The 27897-nt window shown below is 36.5% G+C and overlaps 1 protein-coding gene across 4 annotated transcripts in view; it reads right to left on the bottom strand.

Annotated features, from left to right (window-relative positions):
* The window catches only part of LOC129249323 (polypeptide N-acetylgalactosaminyltransferase 5), a 127172-nt gene that overhangs the window by 18851 nt on the left and 80424 nt on the right, over window positions 1-27897 (bottom strand). For 2 of the 4 annotated variants that reach the window (XM_054889073.1, XM_054889076.1), the window contains exons 2-8: window positions 18657-20372; window positions 9961-10307; window positions 9624-9790; window positions 9351-9472; window positions 9072-9268; window positions 6685-6862; window positions 6259-6439 (exon numbers count right to left, since the gene is read on the bottom strand). In XM_054889073.1, the coding sequence (XP_054745048.1) occupies window positions 6259-6439; window positions 6685-6862; window positions 9072-9268; window positions 9351-9472; window positions 9624-9790; window positions 9961-10307; window positions 18657-18836 (1372 nt within the window). In that variant the 5' untranslated portion in view covers window positions 18837-20372. The remainder of the gene's footprint in view (window positions 1-6258; window positions 6440-6684; window positions 6863-9071; window positions 9269-9350; window positions 9473-9623; window positions 9791-9960; window positions 10308-18656; window positions 20373-27897) is intronic. The other 2 variants (XM_054889075.1, XM_054889074.1) reach the window with 2 other exon arrangements.

The following is a 27897-nucleotide window of genomic DNA, read 5'->3' as shown; positions in this document are numbered from 1 at the left end:
AAACTATTGATCTTTTACCGGAAAAGTTTCCGGATCGTGTTATCTCTCGAAGAGGTGATCACAATTGGCCACCGAGATCTTATTATTTAACACCTTGTGACTTTTTTCTTTGGGGCCACGTGAAAGAGAAGGTCTACGCTAACAGCTCAAGGTCGATCAAGACCTCAAAGATGGAATTCGTGAGGCTATCGAGGACATAGGGCAGCCACTTTACAATTCGGTTATGGAAAATTTCATGAAAAGGATATTGTCCTGTAAGCGTACCACGACCATCATTTGCTTGATGTTATTTTCCACTATTAACGGCATACCTCCCTCTTTATAATGAAATAAACATCCGATCATTTATGTTAAAAAACAGCATTTTTCTTTGAATATCAAAATAACACCCCTGTTTGGAAAACCCTTTATAAGCCTAAAAGGAGACGTAAGTCGAAAAGTTATTTTTGCACGGACTTTTCAAACGAACCTCGTATATACAGTCGTGCCTGAATATAAATAACTAATTATTGCAAGGCCTGCAATGCATAGCAAAGCGTCTACGGCTCTCTTGTGCCGTAGGCATGCAAAACTGCAAACAAACCCACACATAATACTTATACAAGAACCATGGGTATGTCACAAGCGTATCTGTGGTCTAAGTGCTATGTCGTGGGGACAAATACTTCATTGTGAAGGGAATGTGAGACCGCGAGCATGTATTATCATGCCGAGGTTGATCGAACACACGATGTTAAAAGAGCTATGCTCTGGAGATATCGTTGCTGCAAAAATAAAGTACTGGAAAAGTGGGAACAGTGTCGAAGCTATCATAGTTTCGGCCTACCTACCCTATGACTCTGTACAGCCACCTCCTTCGAGGGAGCTAAGAGAAGTGGTCAAGTACGCAGAATCCAATAATCTGGGGCTAATAGTGGGCTGTGACGCAAATTCACAGAACATTGTGTGGGGAAGCAGCAAATGCAACCCCAGAGGTCTCAAGTTACTGGATTTTATCCTGTCATCCGATTTGGTCATCCAAAACACTGGTAACAAACCAACTTTTGTGACCAGAAGGAGACAAGAGGTGATTGATTTAACACTTACCAATAGGTCAGTTGGAAATCAAATCAACCGATGGCGAGTTTTGGAAGAGGACTCTCTTTCTGATCATCGTCTTATCGAATTCCGACTGGGAATTGACACAATATCAATACCTTCCGGTAGGAATCCTCGAAATGTGGACTGGGACAGGTATAGTGAGCTTGTAACAGAGCGATTACCAAACCTGAAAAAACTCAAATCAGCAGAAATGATTGAAGATGCTACTAAGAAATTAGAAGGTACTTTAATCAAATGCTTTGAGGAACTGTGTCCACTCAGGCAAAGCAGACAGGGGAAAGCGGTTCCTTGGTGGAACCCTGAACTGTCGAAGCTTCGTGTACGGTCCAGGAAACTTCTTAATAAGGCCTTGAAGACCAAAACAGAAGAGGACTGGGCCAATCATCGACTTACACAGAGAGAATATAAGAAAAAAGTACGGCAAGCCAAACTTGAATCCTATAGAAATTTCTGCAGTAACGTCGAAGAAATGAGGGAAACAGCGAGACTTTGTAAGGTCCTTCATTTAGACCGCTCAGTAAGGCTGGATTCCATTCGAAAACCTGATGGTTCATACACCATTTCCAAATCGGAAACGTTTAATGCTCTACTCGAAACCCATTTTCCGGGTAGTAGAACTCTCTCTGAAGCTGAGAGTGGCATGAACGATGACGGTGGCAACGGTGGAACCTCTAGGTACAGCTGGTATATTGCTAGTCGGATAGTGACAAGGGAATCGATAAGGTTTTCCTTATCTTCCTTTGACAACTTTAAGTCCCCTGGACCTGACGGAATATATCCAGTAATGCTTAAAAAAGGAGGAGACAGGCTGATTGAGGCCCTGAAAAGGATCTTCACAGCCTGTCTTGCATTTGGTTATATACCATCCCAATGGCGACGCGTAAGAGTAGTATTTATTCCAAAACCAGGAAAAGATGACTATTCCCTAGCAAAAAGTTTCAGACCAATCAGTTTGACATCGTTCATGTTGAAAAGTCTGGAACGAGTGGTGGAGAAACATATTCGAGTGGGGGTATTGCCGAGAAGTCCACTTAGTAGAAATCAACACGCTTACCAGAGTGGAAAATCATGTGAATCAGCCTTACACGATCTTGTTAGCAAGATTGAAGCTGGGCTGGAAGCTGACGAATACACAATGGGCGTGTTCGTGGACATTGAGGGGGCTTTTGATAATGCCACTTTTGGCTCGATATGTTCTTCTGCCGAACGACACGGAGTTAATCAAGCCATTATAAAATGGATATACTCCATGCTCTCTGAGAGGCTGTTAACCGCTGGTGGGAGCGACGACGAGCAAATCACAGTCAGGGTCAAGCAAGGATGTCCCCAAGGGGGTGTTCTTTCTCCGCTGCTGTGGTGCTTCGTCGTAGACTCCCTATTAGCGGAGATGCAGGAACTCGGCTTTCACGTCCAAGCATATGCGGACGACGTCTGTGCGCTAACATCGGATAAATCCTTAAGGAGGCTTTGCACGAAAGTACAGAGGATCCTTGACAAAATCGATGATTGGTGCATGAGACAAGGTCTTTCCGTTAATCCGAACAAAACAACCATAGTCTTGTTTACGAAAAAACGGAAATTGGATGGACTCAGTCTTCCAACACTGAAAGGTGTGACACTTGGTCTTTCCAACGAAGTTAAATATCTAGGAGTAATCTTGGATAAGAAGCTGACCTGGGAGACACACGTTTCACTGAAGGTGAATCGTGCATTGAAGATTTTTCAGCAATGCCGTAGAGCCTTTGGCAAACCTTGGGGTCTGAAACCTGCTGTGGTCCTATGGATATACACGGCACTTATCAGACCAATCATCACTTACGCTTCTGTGGTCTGGTGGCGACGGAGCATGGTTAAGTCCACAAACCGGGAACTATACAGGCTGCAAAGAAGTGTATGTTTATGCATCACGGGTGCCATGAGTACAACCTCTGGTGATGCCCTAAATGCTATGCTTAATTTGCTCCCCCTGGATCTTAAGATACAACAGGAAGCAATAAAAGCAATGTGTAGACTTCATAAATATGGTTTCTGGCACGAAGATGGAACTTCGGGACACAGAGAAATCTTTAAGTTGCTGTCGGAGCAGTATCCACTGTTTTTGGCACCTAAAGATGACCTGATACCCACAATTTCGTTCGGAAGGAAATTTGATGTCAGATTTCCATTGCGTGAGCAATGGAGCAATCCAGAATGTATGCAGGGAGGTTTGACGGATATTTTCTTTACCGATGGGTCCAAGACTGGAGGAGGTCTGGAGCCGGATGGTACTTAAACGATAGTAATAAGTATCACTATGCTATGGGGGAAATGGCAACTGTTTTCCAAACAGAAGTTTTTGCCATCCTGAAAGTAGCGGAATGGATAATCGAGAGGAGATGGAGCGGGAAACAGATTGGAGTCTTCAGTGACAGTCAGGCTGCATTGAAGGCCCTGGAGAACGCGAAGCAAACTTCGAAGATTGTTCAAGAATGTAAGAGGAAGCTTAATTCTGTCGCAAGACAAAACAGGCTTGTACTTATATGGGTTCCGGGACACTCTGGTGTTCAAGGAAACGAAATTGCCGACGAATTGGCCAACCGTGGATCAGCGGTGCCCCCACAGGGGCCAGAGCCAATAATCGGAATCAGTCCCGCAGGAATCAAGAATTGGATCAACGATTATGTAGGCAATCTACATAAAGAGCGATGGTCCGGTCTAGAACGCTGCAGAACTGCAAAGTGTTTTGTGACAAGTCCGAACAGAAAACTGTCAAACTTTCTACTAAAACTTAGAAGGAAAGACATTCGGTTGATGGTCGGCATCATTACAGGACACAACCCATGGGGTCAGCATATGACCACCATTGGAATCATCGAGGACCCGATATGCCTGTCCTGCTTGGAGGAGGCGGATAGCACTGCGCACTTTCTCTGTGAGTGTCCTGCCTTTGCTAGAGCGCGACTACGGGTATTGGGTTCCGATGTCATGGGAATGAGTAATATTCGTTCTCTCAAACTGGAGGATATTTACAGATTTGCCAAAGAATCTGGAAAATTCTCACAGGACTAACTATCTCTATCTCTGTCTCTATTCTTTCCTATCTCTTTCTCTGATACTTTTCTCCCTCCCTCCTTAACTATCTACCCCCTTTCCAGAGCTTTAAATACAATGGGCTTTTTAGCCTGAGTGTTTTAGGAGCCACCAAATCTCCTGATGCTCCTTGGCTCGACCTCTTAAAATTCAATTCAAGACCTGTTCACCGTGCCCAGGTTCACAAATGCAAGAGCTCATTAAAATAAATATGTACATGCTCGCTTTTTCTAAGAGTCTTCTTCTTGGATGCTAAAATTGGCTGATAAGAGATAATATTGCGTCTCTTTTTGTTTATTTCTGAAATTGTTGATGTAGCTTCCCCAAATATGTTTGCTGAAGATGAAACATTAACACTTTTTAGAGTTTTTCAATGATTTTAGATTTTTCTTTAAGGCAGGGAGTTTTCTCGGAGGCATGATGGCACTATCAATCTATTAGGATTCTTTTAAATATTAGGAACAGAGTTTTTTTCATCCCCAAACGATTTGTACTCGACCAAAAAGAAAAAATCAAACGTAAAAAATTTAGTTCACTATATCCAGACGTGACTGTATATATATGTATATGTAAATTGTTTTACCACTACTATCTGAAATTAAGTCTGCTTTTATCGAAAAGAAGCATAAAACTGCTATAAACTCGTAATTGTCGAAATAGTAGGATATCGCAAATCTATTTAATTTTTTGCTTTGGTTTGCAAAAGTGGTTTATTTAGAACACGAAATCACAGGGCATAGGGTACTAACCCTATAATTTTGGTGGTTCCTTGGATAACGAGTTATCGCGATTAAAACACTCCACCTATACTGTCATTTTAAATCAATTTTCTCTGTATAAAATAAAATGTACCAAACATTCAAACATGAAAAAAATAAAAAATTAAACACCGCTCATAATTCAATGCGTAAATACTGAGTTCTGCCATACCATACTTGTTCAATTGGCAATACCTGGAGCCATTTGCATGCTTTTATTTAATCCGGCTAAGGGCTAACAATGCAGTTAAAATATATTTTGACTCGTGAAAAAATGCAAATCGGCGATTTTATTTTTTAAATTAAATTTAAGGATTAAGTATTCGAAATGTTCAAAAGTTTATATAAATTTAAATACAAATAATATAACTAAATTGTTTTTTAATAATGCACAGCTTGCAATGTTTTTAAAACGTCGCTGGAGTGACGGTCCTCCGTAGGATATAAATGCCATCCCAGTCGTGGGCTTAATCTTTTTTTGTTTGGTTAGTGTATTTATTAGATTCGACCGGTTGCTTTATAAAAAGGTTAGCCGTTATACAAGGTGACACAAAATTAATCACCTTATCGAAATTTTTATGATTTTAGCATCAGTCATATTTGACACTCGAGAACTAGACAGCTGCAGTACCTATACAAACAGACAAACAATAGAGCGCGTAAAGGTCAAAAGTGAAAGATTTATACCATCAAAATAATTTTTTCATTTAGAAACAAATTATTCAAAGGCATAAGACATAATTGGATGATTAATTTTGCGCCACCTTGTATTCGATGTATTTCTTTTAGTTTACTTAAACTTTACCTTTTGAGACTCGATCACAAATAAGTTTCCGATGTTTTGAATTAAATTCTTATTAAATTTTTAAATATCATTAGAAAATACAATTCAAATATTTCTCATCTGTTTAATAGTGTAATCGTTAAAATTTTTGTGTTTACGACATCAATTAATAAAATTTATATATTTTGAATTGGAGCAGGAATAAATTATAATTAATGGAATATAAAGTGAGGAAAAAGTTATTATTGAAAAATAGGCACCAAAAGAAAATCAATCGTCATAACATGTAGTGATGAAAAAATGTGTACTTCATTTTTAGTTTGTTAGGCAAGTTAAGGTTATATTAGTTAATATATGCAAGTGGTATATATTCCAAATATAAATAAAAAAAAATGTGTTTATATTTTATTGGTATTTGGTGATAAGAAGTAGTATTAGTGTTGGTATGAGGTTTTTAGCTTAGAACAAATGTATTGTTGTTGTTGTAGCAGTAGTAGTGGTAGTACTTAGTAAGCATGTGAATGTGAACAAAACACAATTTCGAACCTGAGCTCATTGAATAATAAAATTCACGCCACTCATCCAACCACACTTCGGCTACACGCGCCGCATTGTGCAGCACAATTTTGGACACACCGCCAGGGAATGTATAAGGCGATTTATCACGGAAGACATGACCCACATGTGAGCAGGGTATTATTTCTAAAATGCCGCCACATTGCCATATCTAAAGTGTAGTAGTATAAAAGTCGTTTTAAATCAGTGCCAATATTGAAGCAAAATAATAAAATAAAAACTGAATTTTATTTAAAAAATTCAATTAAGCGCTCTTCACTGCTAAAATTATACTTAGTTTTCATATTTGCTTTGCTTTGACTAGTTCAGCTAAATTTTATACTGGAAATTAAGCTTTAATATTTTATAAATATTCTTTGTATGTGATGTGTGTGAGTTGTATAGTTTGTTACTTACCCGGAAGGACATTTCTAAATTTTCACCACCCCATATATCCATACCCTCATCGTACGAGCCGATTTCGTAGAAATAATCTTTATCGATTGAAAATAGGCCACCGGCCATGGTGGGCGTGCGGAGCGGCGCTGTACGGTCATTATTTCGACGCTCCATTTCACGTTGAGGAACACGATACCTGTAAGAAGAATGGGAATTGCAAAAATATATATACTGAGGAGCGCTTTTGTTTTCTTAGATTTACAAAGTTTTGTGGCAAATATGCGGCATCAATCCTGGGGCTTTAGCATTTTATGTAGAAATTTATAAGATTTGATTCTGTTTTGCAAAAGAAGTTTCATAAAAATGACCGAAACAACCAGTGCAAATTCAGAAATTCCTAATGTTTGCAATAAACCCGGTTCATAAAACTATTTAATTTCAATTTAGCGATGTAAAATTTTAGTGTACATACTTTATCTGGTATTGGGCCGAGTTTCTGCAACTCCAAGTTGTAGTGTACGCCTTGGAGTTATTCTACAAAATAGAGGGACCTATGGTTTTCATGGTAGAAATACACTTTCTTATCATTACTTGTAATCACGCACAAATAATTAGGACACATTTTGTTAATAACAATGCGAAATCATTGAGTAAGTAATAAATCGCAAGTTTGTAAAAAATGGAGTGATTGTGACTCTATCTTATTACTTACTCAATGGTGATATACACATTTCCAACAGTATTGAGAAAATATCCCGCAAAATTACAATTTGATTATTAAAATGTCACACCTTAAGATGTGTCACACATGGCAAGGAAAGTGCACTTTTAGTTAATTTTGCTGTCAGAAATTTTTTTGCATTCTCTGGTGACTACATGCAGCGATGGGTTTTGTTTTTGTATAATTGGCTTTTCACATAAAAAAAACAAAAAAGAATTACTAAGCCAGCTGTACAAAATTTCAAACAAATTGATCGTCTTCCGCTCGTAAATTTATCATCACCGACAAAAGCTGTTCCCATAAACTCATCAGTGGACGGTCGAAAAATGTTCTCCAATTCTTATATCGAAATCATATTAAACAGAACCGTTTATTAATAAAACATCTGAGTATTAACTTCAACGGCTCTTAATCCTTTTGATTCAATTTTATTTCCAACTTAAGTATTATAAAATAATTTAAACTATCTTAATCCACAATATATGTATATATTTAGCAATAATAAAACGCAAAAACTTTATGCAATTTCGAAATAACCTAACTTTTGCGGAAGTGGGTGAAAAAGCAAAATTGAAGTGCGAGTGATGCAGTTAAATATAACGAAAACAGAGTAAAACGTAAGTACTTTTGGACAAACAAAATATTTTCTTGGAGGCGATATACTCATCTTTCTCGTCAGATAATAATTTTGCTGCTTTATAACTATTTTCTATACTTTACAACTAGTTTTTATATATGGATCCGTAAAAACAAAAAATAATATATTAATATATATAAAAACTTTTCATTCATTCAATTTTTTTAATATTTCTTATTAATAATTAAGTAAAGCTATTTCCACCGCACAATTTCCACAATTTTTTTTTCAACGCTATATTAATTGAGCCGGCTGTAGCCGAACGGATTGGTGCCTGACTACTATTCGGAATTCGGAGAGAACTACAGTTCAATACTCCGTGAAACACCAAAATGAAGAAAATTGTTTTTCTAATAGCGGTCGCCCCTCGGCAGGCAATGGCAAATCTCCGAGTGTATTTCTGCCATAAAAAGGCTTCTCATAAAAAACCATTTGCAGTTCGGAGACGGCTTAAAACTGTGGGCCTCTCCATTTGTAAAACAACATCAAGACGCACGCCACAACGGACGAGGAGGAGCTCGGCCAAACACCCAAACGGGTTAATATAAGGGTTAATATAATAATTGACCGGTGAGGAACAAGTTGAATCCACATAACACTTTTTGTTGTTGCCTTATTTGTTTCTTTATATTCTAATTGAAATTTTGATATTCGAACAACCAAATTGTAAAAATAAAATACACTTTCTACGAAAGTGGTGAGGAATAAAAAATCGAATCACACAACCGCAGCATAATATTAAAAACTAATGTTGGAAAACGTTTACCATGGCAGTGTGAAAAGCAAAAAAGTATGTTTTTTGAAATGATGTAAATGAAAAATTACTTTCGCAAAATACTTTCCGCTTAGTAGATTTTCTGATAACACTTTCTGATGATAAATTTAGAGCACTTAAATAAATAGCGCGAAAAAGTATGAAATATCGAAATCGACATACGCATTTTAATTCGAGTAGGACCTATATTAATTTAAGCTCACATTTCATATACATAACTGGCCACAACAAAAACTCACTACTATATCGTCTTAGCCTAATTTTTACTTTACCATCTAAAGTTCAACTTCCAATTGAAACCGCCCCACGTCGAGTCAGAAGCGGTTATATACTCAAAGGTTTCATCGGAGATCACATCAATGATGGGACACACTACAGTGCGACGATTTTGCACAATTCGCGCTAACAGCGGCTCCAGCCAACCCTCTGCGCATTCACAATGAGCATCCAGGAAAGTGATGACTTCACCCTACAAGCAAATGCAAAAACAAAAGGTAATACGTTAGCGCCATAAACAAATAGACATAGAAAACGTATATAATCATGTATACCGTCACGTGCTCGGCGCCAAGCAGGCGAGCGCGTATCAAGCCAGAGCGCTTTTCTGTTCGCAGCACAAACGTATGCACCGGTAAATTCGCCACATACTCCTCCAATTTCTTACCTAAATAATCTGTGTGCGATGATAATGTAGTGAAATAAAGGAAAGCGAATGAGTGTTAAATTAAAAAATGTCTCCTTATTTGCATAAATCGCACATTTACATACATAAATAGGCACATTGGTTATTTAATTTTTTTCCTTTGTAGGTTATTTTTGCTTACCACGCTCACTGGCATCATCCACAAGGATAATCTCTTTGAGTAGCGTACGTGGCGAGCGATTGATGACACTCCACACGGTGCGGAGCAGCGTTGACCACGCTTCATTGTGGAAAACTATCACAATTGAGGTTGTTGGCAATTTCGATGGATAATGTTTCTTCTTGCAACTGCGAATGCACATACGAATATAGGGTGGTCACAAAAATTAAATTAAATGAAAAAATCGTTTACATTTGTACATAACTATAGTAGACTATGCAGTGAAAACACTCTGCATAGTCAAAAGTCATATCAAAATCAAAATGCACCATAGGCATGCATTTGCAAATGTACTTACTTCTCATGTCGCACATCAGTCAGCGAACGATTCAATGAGATCATGTCACTGGCTAGTAAATTGAATTGATTCTCTTTGAACTTCTCCTTCATCAGGTCCTTCATTTCCGGTGGTATTTTTACTGGTTTACCCATTTCGCCCTGCTTGCCCTTTTCCTCCCTTACAGGCGGTGCGGAGTGCCATTTTTTCAATATCGTGGTGCGATATGTCATAGAAATACCGCCACCCGCAAAGCCGCCCGGCCCCTTGCCCGCGCTGCCAGCATCCCCATCCATTTTCTTTTCTGTGTTAATTTCACTGTCATCGACCATATTTTGCTCATCGACGAGCTTTTGTGCATCGGGCAACTGTAAGAGGAAAGAGTGAGTGTTATGAGCATCGAAAAGTGACAATTTATGTATGGAAAATTAAATTTAATAAAGCATGGTCCTTTTTACATTTATTATTCTCCCTTTTGATTGTGTGAGAAATACCTTTACAAAGCCGTTTATTAAAACAGACATACGTATGCGTAAATGTGTGTGCTGTCATATGTTCATATAGTATGTGTATATGTAAGCACGCAAGCAACCGCGCTGATGATAAGAAGCTTGAATTAATGCATTCCCGGCAATACAGTGTGCATTGACTGATTTAAAAGCGTACGAAATCGATTAATTTAAAATCCTTGACTTTCTTGATTATTTATAATGTTATCTTTTTACCATAATTTTCCTGCACCAGTTTTTGCAGAAGTAGAGGATTATTTGTAAATTAAAATATAAACAAAAACTTGAAGGAAAACTTCAGAAAATATTAATTACTCTGAACAGCACTCGGCTGGGTTTTGGTCAACCCAATTTTGATTGAGAGATTGAGTCATAAGTACAATATTAGTTTCTCAGATTTTTGAAGTTAGCCTCCGAAATCGAGATATTGAACTTCGAAGCTCCAAATCGGGGCATTAAAAAAATTACTTAAAAATAATAATATGGCCATAGTCCGCCTGAATTTTTTACATTGTCGAATTCCTGACATTTAAAATGCTCCTCGTGAGGAATGTTCTGTATTATGAAGGTTGCATAACTTAAGGGAGGGGTAGGGTCACAAAATCGAAATTTTTTTTCTTCACTCATCTTATATTAAATCATTTCAAGAATGTTGTGTCAAAATTTTAAGTGGATCGGAGCAGAACTCTCAAAGTTATAGCCTTTGTAGACACTCTACCTCGAATGCGGAGCATCGATAATTTCTCAGAATCATTTTTTCAAACGCGTTTTTCCCGAAACGACTTCTTAAAAGACGGTGCCAATCACAACTCCGAAACTATTCAACTTCTAAATCAAAAATACCTCCCCCCTACACTGTTTTTTTTTATTTTTTGTTTTTTAAGGTTGTTTTTCACTTACAAATATGGCGAAATTTTTCGCCAAAAATGCTCGTTTTACGTTTTTTTGCCACCAAAACTACAAAAATGAAAAAAAAAATTTTATTAATGTAGGGGGGAGCATTACGTCATACTTTAACTGAAAAATTTGACTTTTTTAGTTTCAGATGATTCTACGACGAATGCCGATTGGCGCCGCAGAGCACGTCTCGAAAAAGATATCTCCAAAAAAAACTCTGTCATGGGCTTATTTGTCAATATTTTATTATTAATATTTTTTAAAAACTTATTGAAAAGATGTACAATAACATGCAACTGATTTTATTAAAGTATCTTAAGCCATATTTCTGTAAAAAATTCAAAAAAAAAGTGTTTTTTTTTTAGCGCTAAACCCTAACCCCCCCCTTAAGAAATTAGCTCCCGTAAAGACAAAGTTTCTCCACATGAGCGGAGTGTGCACTTTTTAGCATCTTCTGGGGTAAATACATCGGATATTATGAAGAACAGAAATTTTTCCTTTTCAAACCTTTACCCGTTAATAATACCTATTGCCTCAGGCGAGATTCTTTCTAATTGCGTCAATAAACGTTTAAGAAATCATTGGCCGTTAATAATACCTATTGCCTCTTTTTAATTGGGTCAATAAACGTCTAAGAAATCATTGGCCGAGATCAATAAGGGACTGCAAACGTTTATTCAAAGCTTCAAAAACATTACAGAACAAGTTTCTTTCGATACTTCAAAAAGCGCTTTGCTGTTATTAACCAGTTAACAACGAGTATATCTGCTTGTTATGACAAAAACGTAGTTACCATTGGGTATTTAAATTGTAATTGTTGCGAAAAATGAAACATATTCTTAAATTTCAAGATGTTTAGAATTATTTGAGACCATACAGGAATAAAACAAAAAAAAAATAAATATTATATATGAAAAATTTGTTATTAATATATTACTGATGAAGAGAGCGATCCTGAAATTTCAACGGATTCCAGTATAACTGACTTTGAATACAATAATGATAGTAAGATGGGGGATTTGGGTACACACAAAAAAAAGGAAATAGAGATCCGTTTAAATTTTCTGCAAAGCCTGGTCTGCAACAAATCGTACCAAGAAGTTTTATAAATAAGTGTAAGTTTTTTATTGAACAATATTTAGATGATGAGCTGTTAGTATTAAAGTAGAGCAAACCAATTTATGTACATACATATATGCTAATCAACTTTTACAAAACCCCCCGAATCTAAGGCCGCACTCAGGAATGAATGAATACTATCTGACTAATAACAATGAGATTATATGGTGTATTACCAGCGGAATGAGATTTTTTTAATAATTGGTACACAATAATTGAGCGAATCACTCCCCCCCAGACCCTGTGTACCTCGCAATTTAGTGAACCGTTAAGCCTATAATTTACCATAAATTTTTAAATCAAAATAAATGAGTCACACCAGAGGAGCGCCCAAAAATGTGTAATATACTCGTTAACTAATGTTAATCCGTGAGGACGGCTATCGGGGAGCATCATGGTGATTGCGGTTTAACACCCAAATGCGGGAAGAGTTTCTGGAGTTCGAGACGGCCAATCTTCGGAATCTTGCTGGAAGATCCAACGAAAAATGAAGACAGTACTCCTGCTCAACTGCTTCGCAACGTCTTCAAAGATATCCCCATGGTACACTTTTGCCAAGGTCTTAACCCCCTTTTTCGCAGAAATTAAGAGATGTAATGCCTTTAAAAGACCCTCCGCACCAAACCATTAGTTAAGCCTGGATGGTGACTATGCGTGTTTAGAAGTTATAGCATAGATTTTATCGTTTTGCTTATTAAAAACTTCTTCAACAGTAACAGTTTTTTCATATGTGAAAATAATACTTTCATGGCCGTTGATCGCGTGCTACCGAAGAAGCTGCTTACATCTGTCGAGTCTAATTTTCTTCAAGCGCGTAGTCAAAATATGACCGATGGAAGGCTTTCATGTGGAGATCATCTACAATTAGTTTTGACATGAATCTGATCGATACATTCATTTCCCTGGAAAAGATTTTTTGCTTTCTAAGGGGATTTCTGCGAATTCTTTCTCGAACGGCTTTTATGGCTGCATTGGTTCGAGCCACGCGAGGACGACCACTTCTTTTTCTGTCTGCCACTTCAGACGTTTCGGAAAACTTTCCGCCTTCAGTTTAAAGAACGCGTCTTGATAATTTTCCGCAAATGGAGGAACCTACAGTTGTATGCCGTCTCCGGATGGCAAATGATTTTTTATGAGGAGCTTTTTCATGGCCGAAATACTCTCGGAGTTTTGCCATTGTTTGCCAAAAGGTGACCGCTCTTAGAAAAAAAATTTTATCGATTGGTGTTTCATGCTCGTAGATTCGAGCTTGGGCACTTCCGCATGGTAGTCACACACCAAACTAATCGGCTACGCATTCAAAATTTATTATAATAATATTTATTAAAACATGAAATGCAATTAACTACTGTGCGCTTCGAGCCCGAAGCCATGACGTGCGGCATGTGTCATGCAACAAATGACGTTTCTTTAATGTACACACTACAATATTCAGTGTATGTCTATTTTCATATATCAGCACACCATTATGTATGTGTGAAAGAAAACGTATGAGTAAATGCATAAATTTGTTGAGCGAACGGTCGTTCATAGTTGGTAGCCGGTCTACGGTTATCGGTCATAGCCGCTTACAATGGAAGCTTTGTCGATGCCGGTGCCGGTGCCGATGTTAGAGCTCGCGCCAACGACGAAAGCAACAAGCTAAACAGTGATCGCCATTCGCACATAAACTACATACTAACAAATTTTGAAATAATTGTTGGCAGACTGAGAGGCGCAAAGTGGCCTTTCGGGCTGATGAATGGGAAACACCAACAATAGTACAGAGACTGCAATTCCAGTTAGCAAGACAACATTGAGTCGGTAAAATTTGCGGGTTTCACACATATTTCATGCTGTTGATGGTATTGCTAAATGTATGAAGGTGACGCCGAACGATGCGTTACGTTGCGTTGTGTCGTGTCTGCTTGTTTGTGCTACAACCAAGTTCAACACTGTAATTTTGATTTAAGGCAAGATTTATTGCATAATTAATTGCACTGCCGGTTGGTTGGCTGCATGCAGTAGACAAAAACACAAATACACATACTTATGTATGCATATTGCGGCAACAACAATAATAATAGTAAGAGACGCCAACTGGCCGCAAGTGAAAGGACAGCCAACAACAAAGTCCGCTACGACGTGTTAATTAAAATGTTATACCCCAGAGCCAGTGCCTCGTTAGCACAACAAAAGTATTATATACGAGTCCAAAGCGTTAGCGCACCGGAGTCTCTAACAACACCAACAACCTAGACAATAACAACAATAAGTTATCATATGGGGTTGGGCTATGAACTTTACGGCCTTACAGTATTTAACTTTTATGCTGAGACACATTCATCAACACAAGAGACGTTCCAAAGTAAACAAGACCTCCACTCCAATGCAAAGTCATAATACACATTAGAAAATTATATGTATAAATATAATTGGGGGGTGCGTCCTTTGTTGGGTGTTTGACCAAGCCTCTCCTCCAATTTGTGATGCCCGTCTATGTTGTTCCACAAATGAACGGTTTTTGTATGAGAAGGTTTCCCATAGCAGAAATACACTCAGAGGTTTGTCATTGTCTGCCAAGTGGCGACCACTGTTGCAAAAAACGTTTCCCGCCATTTTGGTGTTTCAGTGGATTTTGAACATGGGTCCTACCGAATGATAGTCAAGCACAGAACTCATTTGGCTACGGCGGAATGTGAGATAACTGTGGTTACATTTAACATATTTATAATATTTTTTTAATTGGAGACTAAAAAACTCTATACCAAAATGTTTAAGATTGAATAAGTCACAAAATTATAATTTTTTTCGGTTTACTTCTCATTAAACTCAAGCCTGCAAATAAACCAATTTTCAGAAAACTTCACGACAATATTAAAAATACTAGGAACACTTGACATTTAATCACTTATAACTGCAACTCTTGTCTGAAAAGCTCCATTTCGATGATTGTTGGTTTGTTGTGATTTCATATTCAACATTTATTTAGAAACAGTAATACGCTCAGGAATGCTACTATCCCGGCGAGGCACCTATTATAACGACTGCTATGCTCACACGACGATCTTAGCTACAGATGGTCAGTCACAGAGGTGGATGGACCGCTAGAACGAGCCATATTATCAACCACATTACGGCCTGCTTTAAACCACCTGTCTAACTCCACATTGTGGACTCCTCGTAACTTATTGTTAACATCTTCAACGACTCTTTTTACAACTGAAGAATACACCAAACAACAAGTTGTTTACGAAACTATTACGAACACACTATCCGCCAGCATTTGCTAAAAAAATTGAATTTAAGTAACCCGCAAACAGATAACTGACGTAGAAAAAATTATTATAGTAATTTCAATTCAGTGCACAGAAAATACATACCGTGTCACAAGGGCATTTTACAATGGCTAAAATCCTATTTCCAGACCTAAAAACATTCATGCGTGGAAAGCGTTTTTCATTAAATGTTGAGGTCATAATAGTTGTGGAAGTGTATTTTGCAGCCCTTCCAGATTCTCACTTCAGAGATGGAATTCATAAATTGGATTCTCGTTGGAACAAATGTATTGATGTTCAGGGAGGCTATACTGAATAATAAAGTGTATTTCAAACTATACAATTGTGTTTTTCTGGTCGAACCCTAAAACTTATTGAACGACCTAGTACGGCCTAGAAACATATCTCTGAGCAGATAAAAGGCAAATACTCTGTGGATGGCAATTAAAAGTGATTTTTAGTCATAAATTTGGTAACACAAACATATAGCCACCAGAATAAGTTGTAATATCACCACATCTATTCCTTCAGAAGACGTGATATGAATGAATAGAATGACAGAACGTCAAGCTTTCTGAATCGAGCATTCCGAATCATTTAATTGATAACCAAACGAAAAATTGTACCTAAGAAGCCAGTTTACTTTGGAATACACGTTCTATATTATTACATTAAGTATATATCCAAGTACGAATATTACTAGATACCATATGTACATGCACTAGGGCTGGTAAACGTTTTTTTCTACTTTGTTTCGGCGACTAAAGTATTCTACTGGTAAGTTTGAATAAAAAATACCAGTGAATTATAGCTCTAAATGGTCGCGCTGTGTCTTCTACATTTTAATGAGCTGCCATTGCGTGATCTATATTACCATCTATATATATATATATGTATATATATTGGAAAAATCGGAGAAAGGTAGGCCACATACCTCACCTGGCACGTGAGCACAGTTGGAGTAATGTTAAAACTCCAGTAGAATACTGCAGTTGCCAAAACAAAGTCGGTAATATTTTTTAAGAACGAAATGACCCGCCCTAACGTACCTATGTATCATACTTCCTTGCAGAAGTATGACCTTATTACATACCTATAATAGTAACTAAAGTATTTTGTTGCGAAAATTTTTCCAGGTATGGACATATTTTGCAAGAAATGGGCATTTTTAGATTGCTAAATAAAATGTTATGCCATATAATTAAAACTAAAGTAATATAGTTTCATTGTAGTTAGATTTGTTGGCATTATGGAATAACCTGATTTTTTTGCTTAATAACTAATAAAAACTAATGAGTGCTCTCTCTTGGGGGAAAGGAGAATGCAATGGAATTAAAAGCCAGTTGTTGGTAAATCAAGCAAAGTTTAAAATATCAGGGAGTAATCCTTGATAGAAAGTAATTGTGGAATCTATACTTGGATAAAACGACTCAAAAGCCTAGAGTACTCATGCCAACCTCATGTACAGGATCAAACAAAAGCTGGCAATCTGTACTCTTATCTTTTCCTGCCGGATTCCCCCAGCATCTGCAATGTACGGAAGTCCAAGCTTCTCCGCATGAGTTCCGATTACCCAGTGACCGGTAACCAGTTTGAAAATTGAGTGGTGTGGGATCTCCAGCATTTTAAAAGTCCTGCTTTCGTGGTACTGAGACCAAAGTGTTTTTGAGATAGCACACGATAAGATCGAACTCCATTTGTCTCGCACTTTTTTAAAAAAGAAATTGTGCAGTTTCCCTTTAACAACAGTTAGGGGCACCGATGTTTGAGATGGGGACAACTGGAAACGGTTCTGTCGACCCTTACCTGCCATTGCCTTTAACGCAATTTCATTTGCTTCTATGTTTCTATGTCCTGGAACCCAGATACCTGGAACCTGCACATTCGAGACGTTTAATCTTCTCCTTACACAAGTTGACCAGAAGAGTTGCAACATGGTGACGACAGGGCCTCCATTGCTGCTTGACTATCGCAAAAGATATTTATGTCTAAGCATTTTGCATATCTGTAGGATCGGGAAGACCTCTGCTTGAAACACACTACTAGTTTTCGGCAGTAGGAAGGTAACTTGCTATAATATCCATATTGTAGTTGTGTCGGTGTTAACTGATAGATCGAAAGTGGTGGACAGACTCTCAAACTATATAAAAAGTACTCCCTTGACATAAGCTCGTTTTGATTATAGCCGTTTCGTTACCGGAATGACCCGGACTTATATCCGGTCAAGAACTGCCACTCGAGTAGCATTTCGCAAACATTTATAATGAATGTCGCAGCCATAACCACAACAACTGATAAGAATCAAAGCGGTGATACATATTTGAGCGCAATGATTCTTATTCTCACAATTGGAATCGTTCACTTTTCACGTTTGCACTATAGATCACTTTATATATTTACTATAATTAGAACCAAAAATGCTATCTTAAAATGCATAAAATGCTCTGAAGCACAGCTAAAATGACTTTTCGGAGCCTTCATTTAAGAAACAGCTGACTCACTTATATGTGCTCGATATTTTCCATTTTTTCAAGTTTTAATTACATTTTGTTGTTTATTTGTATGTAAAAACAAAACAGCTGATGCACACCTTGTCCTCGGCAAAAGCGCTGATTTCCATTACCTTTGTAGAAGTATTTGCTGTTTCTAAAAATAATTTTGTGCAAAAATTTCAGCTTACACATAAAACGGAAGATCTAAATTGGGCAGTTAGTGAAATTTACGGCCTAGATTATTTAAAAGTTCTACTACAAGTGGGTTTGTGTTCTCATAGCAAAAATGCAACCTTTTACAGGGTGTGTTGCAGCATAATTGTTTTCTTTTATGACAGTCACCTTAACCTAACCTAACCTGAACTACCAATTTATGCCTAAATGGAACGTATACACTAAAATTTAATAGAAAATCGTATATGGAATAACATTTTTTAACTCACCTCCACATCGTATTCCCCCGGCCGCTTACACCGCCAACCATCGCGCCCAATGCAATCCGAATAGTGCGCGATCAGTACAAAATCCACAATCACCCACACCAGTGAGGTAAGCAACACAATGCGGCAGGTATTGGAACGCATGCGACCGCGCAGTTTACGCGTGAAATTCATTGCGGACATATTGCAGGAAATATAGTATGATTGTGTACGTCGTATGGTGTGGTGTGATGTGGTATTGTATGTGTGGCAAGTGTGTACTGTAAATTACTGTATTGCTATTTTCCTTTGATTTGCATTTAGACTTTACAACGAAGTTTTTGAAAGAACGTTTTAGAAAATTAATTAAACTTTAAAAGCACCATATGTAAAGCTAAAAAGGTATGGAGAAAAAATCGTGTACACAATTAATTTAGCAACAAATTAAAGCAAATATACTATCAACAAATTTTTTTATATTCTTATTAACGTCACGCGTTGGCATTCAACTTGACGATGAAAAGGTAAAAGTGTATCTGAATTGCGTTGGCAGTTGTAACATGCTTTGCGGTGGCGTGGCGTGTTGATGTGTATGTGACCGCTTGATGAGCGAGCGATTGTCGACTGTGAGACACTTAATTTGTTAAATATGTAGAAGCGCAAGGTTGCTGATATTTACTATCAGTCCGCTATAGATATGTCGAAATTCTTCCGCTTCGTGATAAGTGGGTATATATGAAAACGTGGTGTTGTTGCTAAAGTAATTATTATTTTCGGATATTTAATTTATCTATTTTCTTTTTTTGGTTTTGAGTATTTTACGCGCTCATAGTAACACTGTGAGTCCTAATTTGTAACGGAGCTAACGAGACGTTTGAACTTTGAAAGTGATTTTATTTGACTTTTTTTATTAGTGATGTACACGTTGCTACGAATGAAAATTTATTACTTTTGCGTTTGCTGTGTGATTTTGGTTGCTTTTGCTTTTGACGGTTTACATACATAAAAAACTATCAGCATTTTCGTTCGCGTGGAAGTTTGTTGGCGCTCACAGTGTGGTGAAACAATTGGTGAACCGTGGTTGTTGACGTGAATATTTTTGTTTATTTGTTTTGTATGGGGTTTTACTTAGACATTGTTTAACGTTTTAACAAAAATGTTAAAATGTTATAGTTGGTGTTGTGTTTTAGTTAATTTGCATATTAATGCATTCATTGATTTCATTTATTTCTTTATTTTTTCTTTTATTTATTATTTTTTTAGCTTTTCTGCTCTTCAATTTTTTCCATCATTTACACATTCGTAGTTATCTGCACTTCATCTGATCAGCGAATGAGTCATGCCTGCATACCGCATTCTACTCTGGTAACCACTGCTTTGCCGATCAGCTGTGATTTGTTTTGGTGTTCAGTTGATCTCATCAGTAGGTCTTTCGGTCAATAGGCAATAATCATGGTCGAACGTTTTATTTATGCTTTAGTTTAATTTATGTATTCGCTGGCTTAATTACGCTCGCAGTTCTACTGCTTCTTTCCATAAGCTTCAATTTTTGCAGCACACTTTATTCCTCTTTTGCTGTTTTTCTTTCAACCGATCAAGCGTGAAACCGTTGTACTGACGCTATGAAATATTCAAATGCAAATGACCAACATCTTTTCAATCGGTATAGGGGAAGCGGAATTGGTTTGGTGTAGATCGGCTGGCAACGTTGGAAGGCCTTGAAAACCATACGTTGATCAACTGGAAAAATAAGAAAAAAGCGTAATGATTATTGAGTGTCAATGTTGTTTTTTCATGCATGCTTGCATATAATATACATACATATGTACATAGTATGTGGGTAGTGCAAATATACATAAAGGTAAAAAAATAGTAAGGGAAATGGTATTACCATTATGGCGGCCTTCATGAAATAACGGTAATTGCGACAGTGTTTAATCTTGTTGTCTTTGTTTATTTATGCACTTGTCAATGAAATTGAAAGCTGATTAAATAATAATTTTCATTGTGAGTTAAGGAGGTCGAAATACAGTCAAACTTCTTTATAATGAAGCGCTTCGGACGAGAGAAATATTCGTTATAAAGAGAGGTTCACCGAACAGATAATAGATCGATCTATGAGTATAGGGTGAAACAATAAGGATACAGATTTTCGTTCAGACATAAAACATAAATAATTTTTAATAATAATAAGAATCGGTTTATTGCCATAGGTTATACTTTTCACGCAGCCCCAGAAAAAAGTTGAATCGCAAGATCTTGACGACCAGTTGACTTCGATATTTCGTCTTGAACTTTATTCGCAATAGGGCCATCCTTTTATGCGTTGTGAGGTTAGTGGCACCGTCCAGTTGAAATCACATATTCTACAAGTCCATGCCATCTTACTTAGGCCTTAAAAAGTTTGTTATCATATTACGATTGCGTTCATCGTTCGTGAGGAAAGTATTACCGGCATCAGTTTTCATCAAGTACGGTCCGATGACCAAGACGCGTGAAAGACTAACTCATGGAAAACTAACACAATGGAAGTGCATTGGAAAAACTGTGCAGTTCAACGAAGACTGCAACATGCTTATTTAACCACTAGGTGTTCGCTTATCTTTCAAGTTCAATCCACCTGGCCTTCACAAAAACGAGAAATTTAGGGCGCAGCTGCCTGCGTTTTATACCTGATATAGGAGTACGAAAGTTGCTGTATATAATACTAGCGTACCCTCGCCCGCTTCGCTAGACGATAAATTCAATGATTTGCTGAAAGAGAATAAAATTAATACGAAACAAAGCAAATTCTTTGATGCAATTTCATTCGAACTTTATTGTAACACTTTTTGGTAGACAACGTTTTTGGTTTTTTCATCTTTCGCGTGAATAATGACGATGGTTTGCCAACTCGTGAGCAAGCTACATACAATTGTCCATGAGAAAAAATTAGGTATTCTAAATTAATACCGCACATTTGTAGAGACTGTCCTTGTCCTGAAATCGAATGGTAAATCCGCCGGAATTAGTGGAATTCAGGGTATCAAAATGTCTTCTCCTTTGTACTTCCCTTTCAAAATTGTTGCTTCGATAACGTTACCCATTAGCTTCTTCACAGCGAGTCTGGTACCGTTGCAAAGTCGGGGCACATTACTATTGCGCAGCATAATAATCGGTGCTCCAATTTTTAATCGTAAATTATGAGGTGGTAAGCCTGGCAAATCGAGTGAGTTTAAGAATTCAATTGGATAATTTACGACCTCATCTTGATCAGTAATAGTGTCCATTGACTTATACGCAACTATGTCACCAGGTATTTGATCTAAAATAGCTGAATTTATATCATTGACGTCCTTATTTTTCCCAGCTAAAATTGCTCTTTCGCTGAGTCAATCATGGTTTTTGTAATGTTGAACTATGTTTGGAAATACACTCTGTATCAATGCCTCTTCAGACTGTGCAAAAGTGCAGAAATTGTTAGGCAATGTTATCATTCCTGTTGTTTTTGAAAAAAGGTTTATTTTTTTTGGTTAAAAAGTGTTTTTTGAAGTTTTGAAAAACACTTCGCTCTAACAAATTTCTTCTCTGTTAATTGCTGAAAATTAAATATTTTGAAAAAACTATTTTTTTTAATTTAACGTTTTTGAGAAAATTTTGTTCTTGAAAAAATTTCATACTTTTGTAAAAGTTTAAATTGATTTGTTAAAAAAGATTTTTTTCCGCTTTGAAAAACACCCCCTCGAAAAAATGTATTCTCTATTAATAGTGGAATATGAAATGCTTTGAAAACACCATTTTTTTTTTTTAATTTTTTTTGGTTTTCAGAAAATTTTGTTTTGAAAAAATTTCATACCCTTGAAAAAGTTTTATTTTATTTTATTTGTTTAAAATTTTTGAAATTTTTTTTTTTGTAATTTAAGAAAACACCTCTTCGAAGAAATTTCTTTTATCTTTTTGAGGAAAATTTGGTTTTGAAAAACTTTCATGCTTTCTAAATTTTTTTATTTTACTTTATTTCTTCAAAGTTTTTGAAAACAATTTTTTTTATAATTTTCGAAAAACACCCCTTTGAAAAAATGTTTTCTATGTGTCATAGTGGTATTCCATTAACTTTTAGGATTATAGTCAAATACTTACAAATATCTACGCTTTCACAAATAGCAACAATAAACAAATTTCCTCAAAACCAAAAAATTTACTTTTTTTCTAAAAAAATTCTAAACAAACAACGTAATAAATTTAGAATTTTGTATTCACGAAAAAACAGTATTGTTTTTATTGTATTAACTGAAAACCAAAATGTTGCAAAAAATCAAAACAAAACTAAATTATTTTTTTGTGTTCATTTGGTCCATATGTTCCATAAAAAGTTGATATGGTAAATAATATGCAGGGTCTGATACACGCAAATTTCCATTGACCATTATAGTGACAAAATTATCGATCACCAATTCCAACAGGATTTCAAAATCAGAGTTGGAATGAGTTGTTGTGTGGTGTACTTCTGAAAAAATTAGAAATAAACAAAATAAATCTAAAAATTCGAATTCTAACTTTATCTTGTGTATGTTCTTATTACCTTTGAATTTTTCCAATGAAGCACCATTCATTTTAAATTTTCCAAGAATTTTTTTTATCATTTCGCGTTTCTTTCCTTTTTCATTCGATTCCAACATTTGTTCATAGCCGAAAACATCGTTTGCAAACGCATTCATTTACATATAGAATTGGTCAAAGAAAGCATTGCTCAATTGAATTGAAATATTATTTTCATAAATACTTAGGACCTTAACTAATGCACCTTGGTACATACCTAACGCAGATATTCATCGCGACCTTGACATCGATACTATTGATGAAACAATACAAAGCGCTAGCAGAAGACACATAAATAGACTATTAACGCATACAAATCCTATGATGAGAAGACTACCAAATAAAGAAAAATCTACCCAAAGTCGGCTTAACCGTCAAACACCAACAGATCTTGCAAAATCCTTGTAATCAATTGTCAACTAATCGTATATGTCATTGTTTGTTAACCACTTGTTTTTAAATAATATGTATATATTTCTTCTAAATGAGCTTGGGGGCATTGGCCCTTCAATATCACTCTCATTCCATCTTTTTGTAAATCAAATTACTTATTGTCGAACGACAGGTGTAATATTTTATGGAAGAAATAAAAAAAAAAAAATTTTCATTCGAATCATTTGAAATTTCTGTATACAATAACGAAAAATTCAAAAAAAGTTGTACACATAAAATGAATGTCGATTCGAAACTTACTTTAATCTAAGAATCGAACAAGTTTTGTTTTGTACAATATTTTGATTTTTTCTTTTTTTTATATGAAGAAAATATTTAAAAGAAATTTTTTTTTGCTAAAAACCTTCCCCTAGTGGATCCCTATAATATGAAAAAAGAACGAATAAAATTGGCCTCGTATCGGCCCAAAAAAATGCGTACAAACGAACATCATTTCATTTTTATATATATAGATTACACTAGTCTACAAGGAAAAGTATCCGAAATAATTTAAATTAATATCTGCTTCTCTGTCCATGCAAAATTCGGATTGATAACTAAAATTAATTTATTAGTTTGAGTTTTTACGAATACAAAAAGAACATGAAAATTTCAAAATGCGATATCTCTGCGAAAAAAATTATATTTGAGCAAACGAAACGCCATTTGAAAAAAGAAGGATTGTATTTAAAGATGCCATCCTTTAATTTTGGTGAAAGAAAACATCTGCAAGGCTACTTAACCTCAAATATGGGCAAAAATGGGGTTTTTTGCACTTTTAGGTTAGGATATCTCGAAAACCAGAGCTGATAGAGCAATTCTGAGGCCAGATTTGGATTCAGCGCATCATAAACCTTCGGAAATATATAGTCTGGTTTCTGGGTCTGAATGTTGGTTAAATTTTGTCGGCCTGTGTTATTGATGTATTCAGTCAGAAAAATGTTCTTACAACATAAATAAATAAATATTTCTCGAATGTATACAACTACATACTTCAGTATATAGAGGACTTATACGCAAAAAATTGTCGTCGGGATACCCGGGTGGCAGAGTATGTAGATTTTTTTTGGGTGGCAATACAAGGGTTAACCGTTGATGTTTAATGATAACCCAGGAGAAAGTCTAAAAGGCTCTAACGGTAACTCCTAGGCATACTGCTTAAAAAATCGAGTGTGTGATGAGAAGTGTGGCCTATTAAAACTAAAATTTTTTTAAATCCAAATACACAATTTCAGCTCACAAAAAGGTGGTATGGATACATAACCGAAATGCAGTTTTCAGTGATGCCTCCACCTCAAAATTCGAATAAAACTATCACCTTCCATGGTGGCATTGGCTTCGTTTTAATCACGAGTGGGTTTTCCAATTAAAAGAGTTTTCTGGTCTCAATTTTTCCATTTTGCACTGAAAGGAAAATCGATGGGCTCGTAACTCTAAGTATTTTTATTTTAATTTTTATATATTCTATGTAATTAACTATGAATATTGAAATAGCGCTTCTATAATTATTTTTATCAATCTCTCATAAGTCCGTGGAGTTCAAAGAAGTACATTGCAACAGCAGAGTGATGCCATCTCACCTCTGTGGAATTTCTGATTTCTGTTGACTGGTTTTGACTCACAAAGAACGGGTTTGCAGTGTCATATATGCAATCCATAAGCATGCACAGGCACACATACACATAAATATACTTAACTATTTATCTATTTGTCTTTGCCATGGATTAAATGGTTAATATTTGTGCTTGTTTGCTATTGTTGTTTTCTTTTCTCTGACACTCTTGCATGCTCTTGCGGTTCATGTGTTCAGTAATGTTATGCTTGTTGTTGCAACTTGTAAATAAATTAACTTTCATGGCGAATAAATACCGTTAAATGGCATTTATTTGCAATGTGCGCATATGCAATGATACGAGTAGTATATGTATGTATGTGCATGTATTAGTACGTATTACAGCATGTTTGTGTATAATATATGTATGTGTAAAATAGCTTGGACTTTTGTGAGCATACCACTGAAATTCGCTTCTCTCCTCTACACATACATATGTGCCTACAAATGCCATTGGCAACAGTTAATCATCCAATGGAAATTGCTTTGCTCCTACCGTAGCGGCTGATGACTTTTGCAATTTATTTTGGGTTTTTTGTGTTGGCAGGTGTTTTTGTTGTTAGCGTAAATAAAATAAACGAAATGTTGCCAACAAGTAAAGGTTTTAGAACCGGCTGTATCAACAAATTGTGTGGCATTTTTTGCCGTTTGTGAGAGAAAAATTTTAATTTTTTGCCAAAGCGATTTTGGAATTAATTAAATGCATATTAACTAAAGGACTTTTTGTTGAATGAATGAGAGAGAAAATGAGAAGTATGTAATATGGCCGGAACATATTATAAAGTTACTATCAAACAACTGGCTCACTTTGCTGTAATGCTGGAGCAAATTTTTTTTGTGTTGAGTTATTAAGTGTATGGGCTGGCAAAATGCAAAGTTCTAATACAAAAACAAACAAAAACAAACAAAAAAGGCGATCGGTCCTCCTACTGACAGACCGACAGGAACAATCAGTTCCGCAACACGAGCAACGGTTGCACCGAGCCCAAAGAAAACACCATCCATCGGCTTACTAAGTCGATCTAACAGAAGCTTCTAGACTGCGTAAAATCCCTTCAAAAAAAAAATAATTCCTCCGGGTACCTCCAAAAACCGGATAAGAGTTGGACTATCTCGACTGACGAAACTCTGCAGTTGCTAGTGGACACACACTTTCCCAGCAACGAATCATCTAACGTATTAATCAACAATAGTACAGAAAGACCTAATTCTGACATTGAAGATGTAATCACTGAAACCAGGATAACTTGGGCAGTGAACACCTTTAAACCATTTAAATCACCGGGTCCAGATGGATTATTCCCCGCCCAAATACAACATTCACTCAATTGTATTATGGAGTGGTTAACGGCTATATTCAAGGCTGCTCTGAAACTTAAAAGTGTCCCATCAGTATGGAAAGAAGTAAAAGTTGTCTTTATTCCTAAAGCGGGAAAAAGTTCACACACAACACCCAAAGATTTTACGCCAATTAGCATATACTATTTTTTGCTAAAAAAATTAAAAAGAATAATAAAGAGCATATTAAGGCTAACATCAGCTCTAATAAGCTTAGCATCTCATAACATGCGTACTGTAAAGGGAAATCTACTGAAACTGCACTTAACTCACTTGTTACAGAAATCGAGAAGTCAATTTATAATAAAGAATTCACACTGGTAGCCTTCCTTGATATCGAGGGCGCCTTCAACAACACTGACGGATTTCGGGATCTCTGGCGCTCTAGTTGAGTTCATCAAAAACATGCTCTTGAGCAGATTTGTGATCGCAACCATAGGGATCTTAAAGATCAAGAAAAAAGTTAGCAGGGGAAACCCTCAAGACGGTGTGCTGTCCCCTTTCCTATGGGTGCTGGCATTAAACTTCTTGCTAAAGATCCTAGAGGAGAGAGGACAACACGTCGTAGCATATGCGGATGATGTTGCAATGGTAGTAAGAGGGAAATTCCCCAATACACTTAGAGAAGTCATGCAAGATTTACTAAACATGGTTGAAAACTGGTCAAAAGCAAATGGGCTAAGCGTCAACCCCAATAAAACTGAACTCATTCTATTTACCAGGAAACATAAAATTACAAATATAGCTCCCCCGACTCTAGGTGGAACGGCACTGTCATTCAGTGATGAGGCCCGCTACTTAGGTCTAATACTAAACAGAAAACTAAGTTGGAAGACAAATGTCGAAGATAGAGTAAAAAGAGTGACAATAGCACTCAACTCTTGTAAACAGCTGATAGGACTAAGTTGGGGTCTTTCCGCATCTATCGTATATTGGCTTTACACAGCAATTGTCAGACCAATCCTAAGATACGGCATACTAGTATGGTGGCCGGCTTTAGATAAATGATATATTAAAGAATATATTAAACAACCATGGTACATGTACAAAAAATGGCCAGTCTTTGCATCTGCGGGGACCTTAGGACTACACCCACAGAGGCACTAAATATTATGCTTAACCTTTTACCAATAGAGCAATTCGGTAAGCAAACATCTGTTAAAGCAGCTCTCAGACTAAGAGAAATCGGCCTACTCAGAACGAACCAAAGAGGACACTCTTTAATTTTAGAAAAATTCCGCTGCATTCCTGGCACAACAGATTTCTGTAAGACCAAGGATATCAACTTAAATAAATCCTTCCAAA

Source organism: Anastrepha obliqua, chromosome 5 (genome assembly GCF_027943255.1).
Source record: "Anastrepha obliqua isolate idAnaObli1 chromosome 5, idAnaObli1_1.0, whole genome shotgun sequence".
Taxonomy (NCBI): domain Eukaryota; kingdom Metazoa; phylum Arthropoda; class Insecta; order Diptera; family Tephritidae; genus Anastrepha; species Anastrepha obliqua.
Note: the sequence above shows the minus strand (reverse complement) of the source record. Positions and strands in the feature narration are given on the sequence as shown.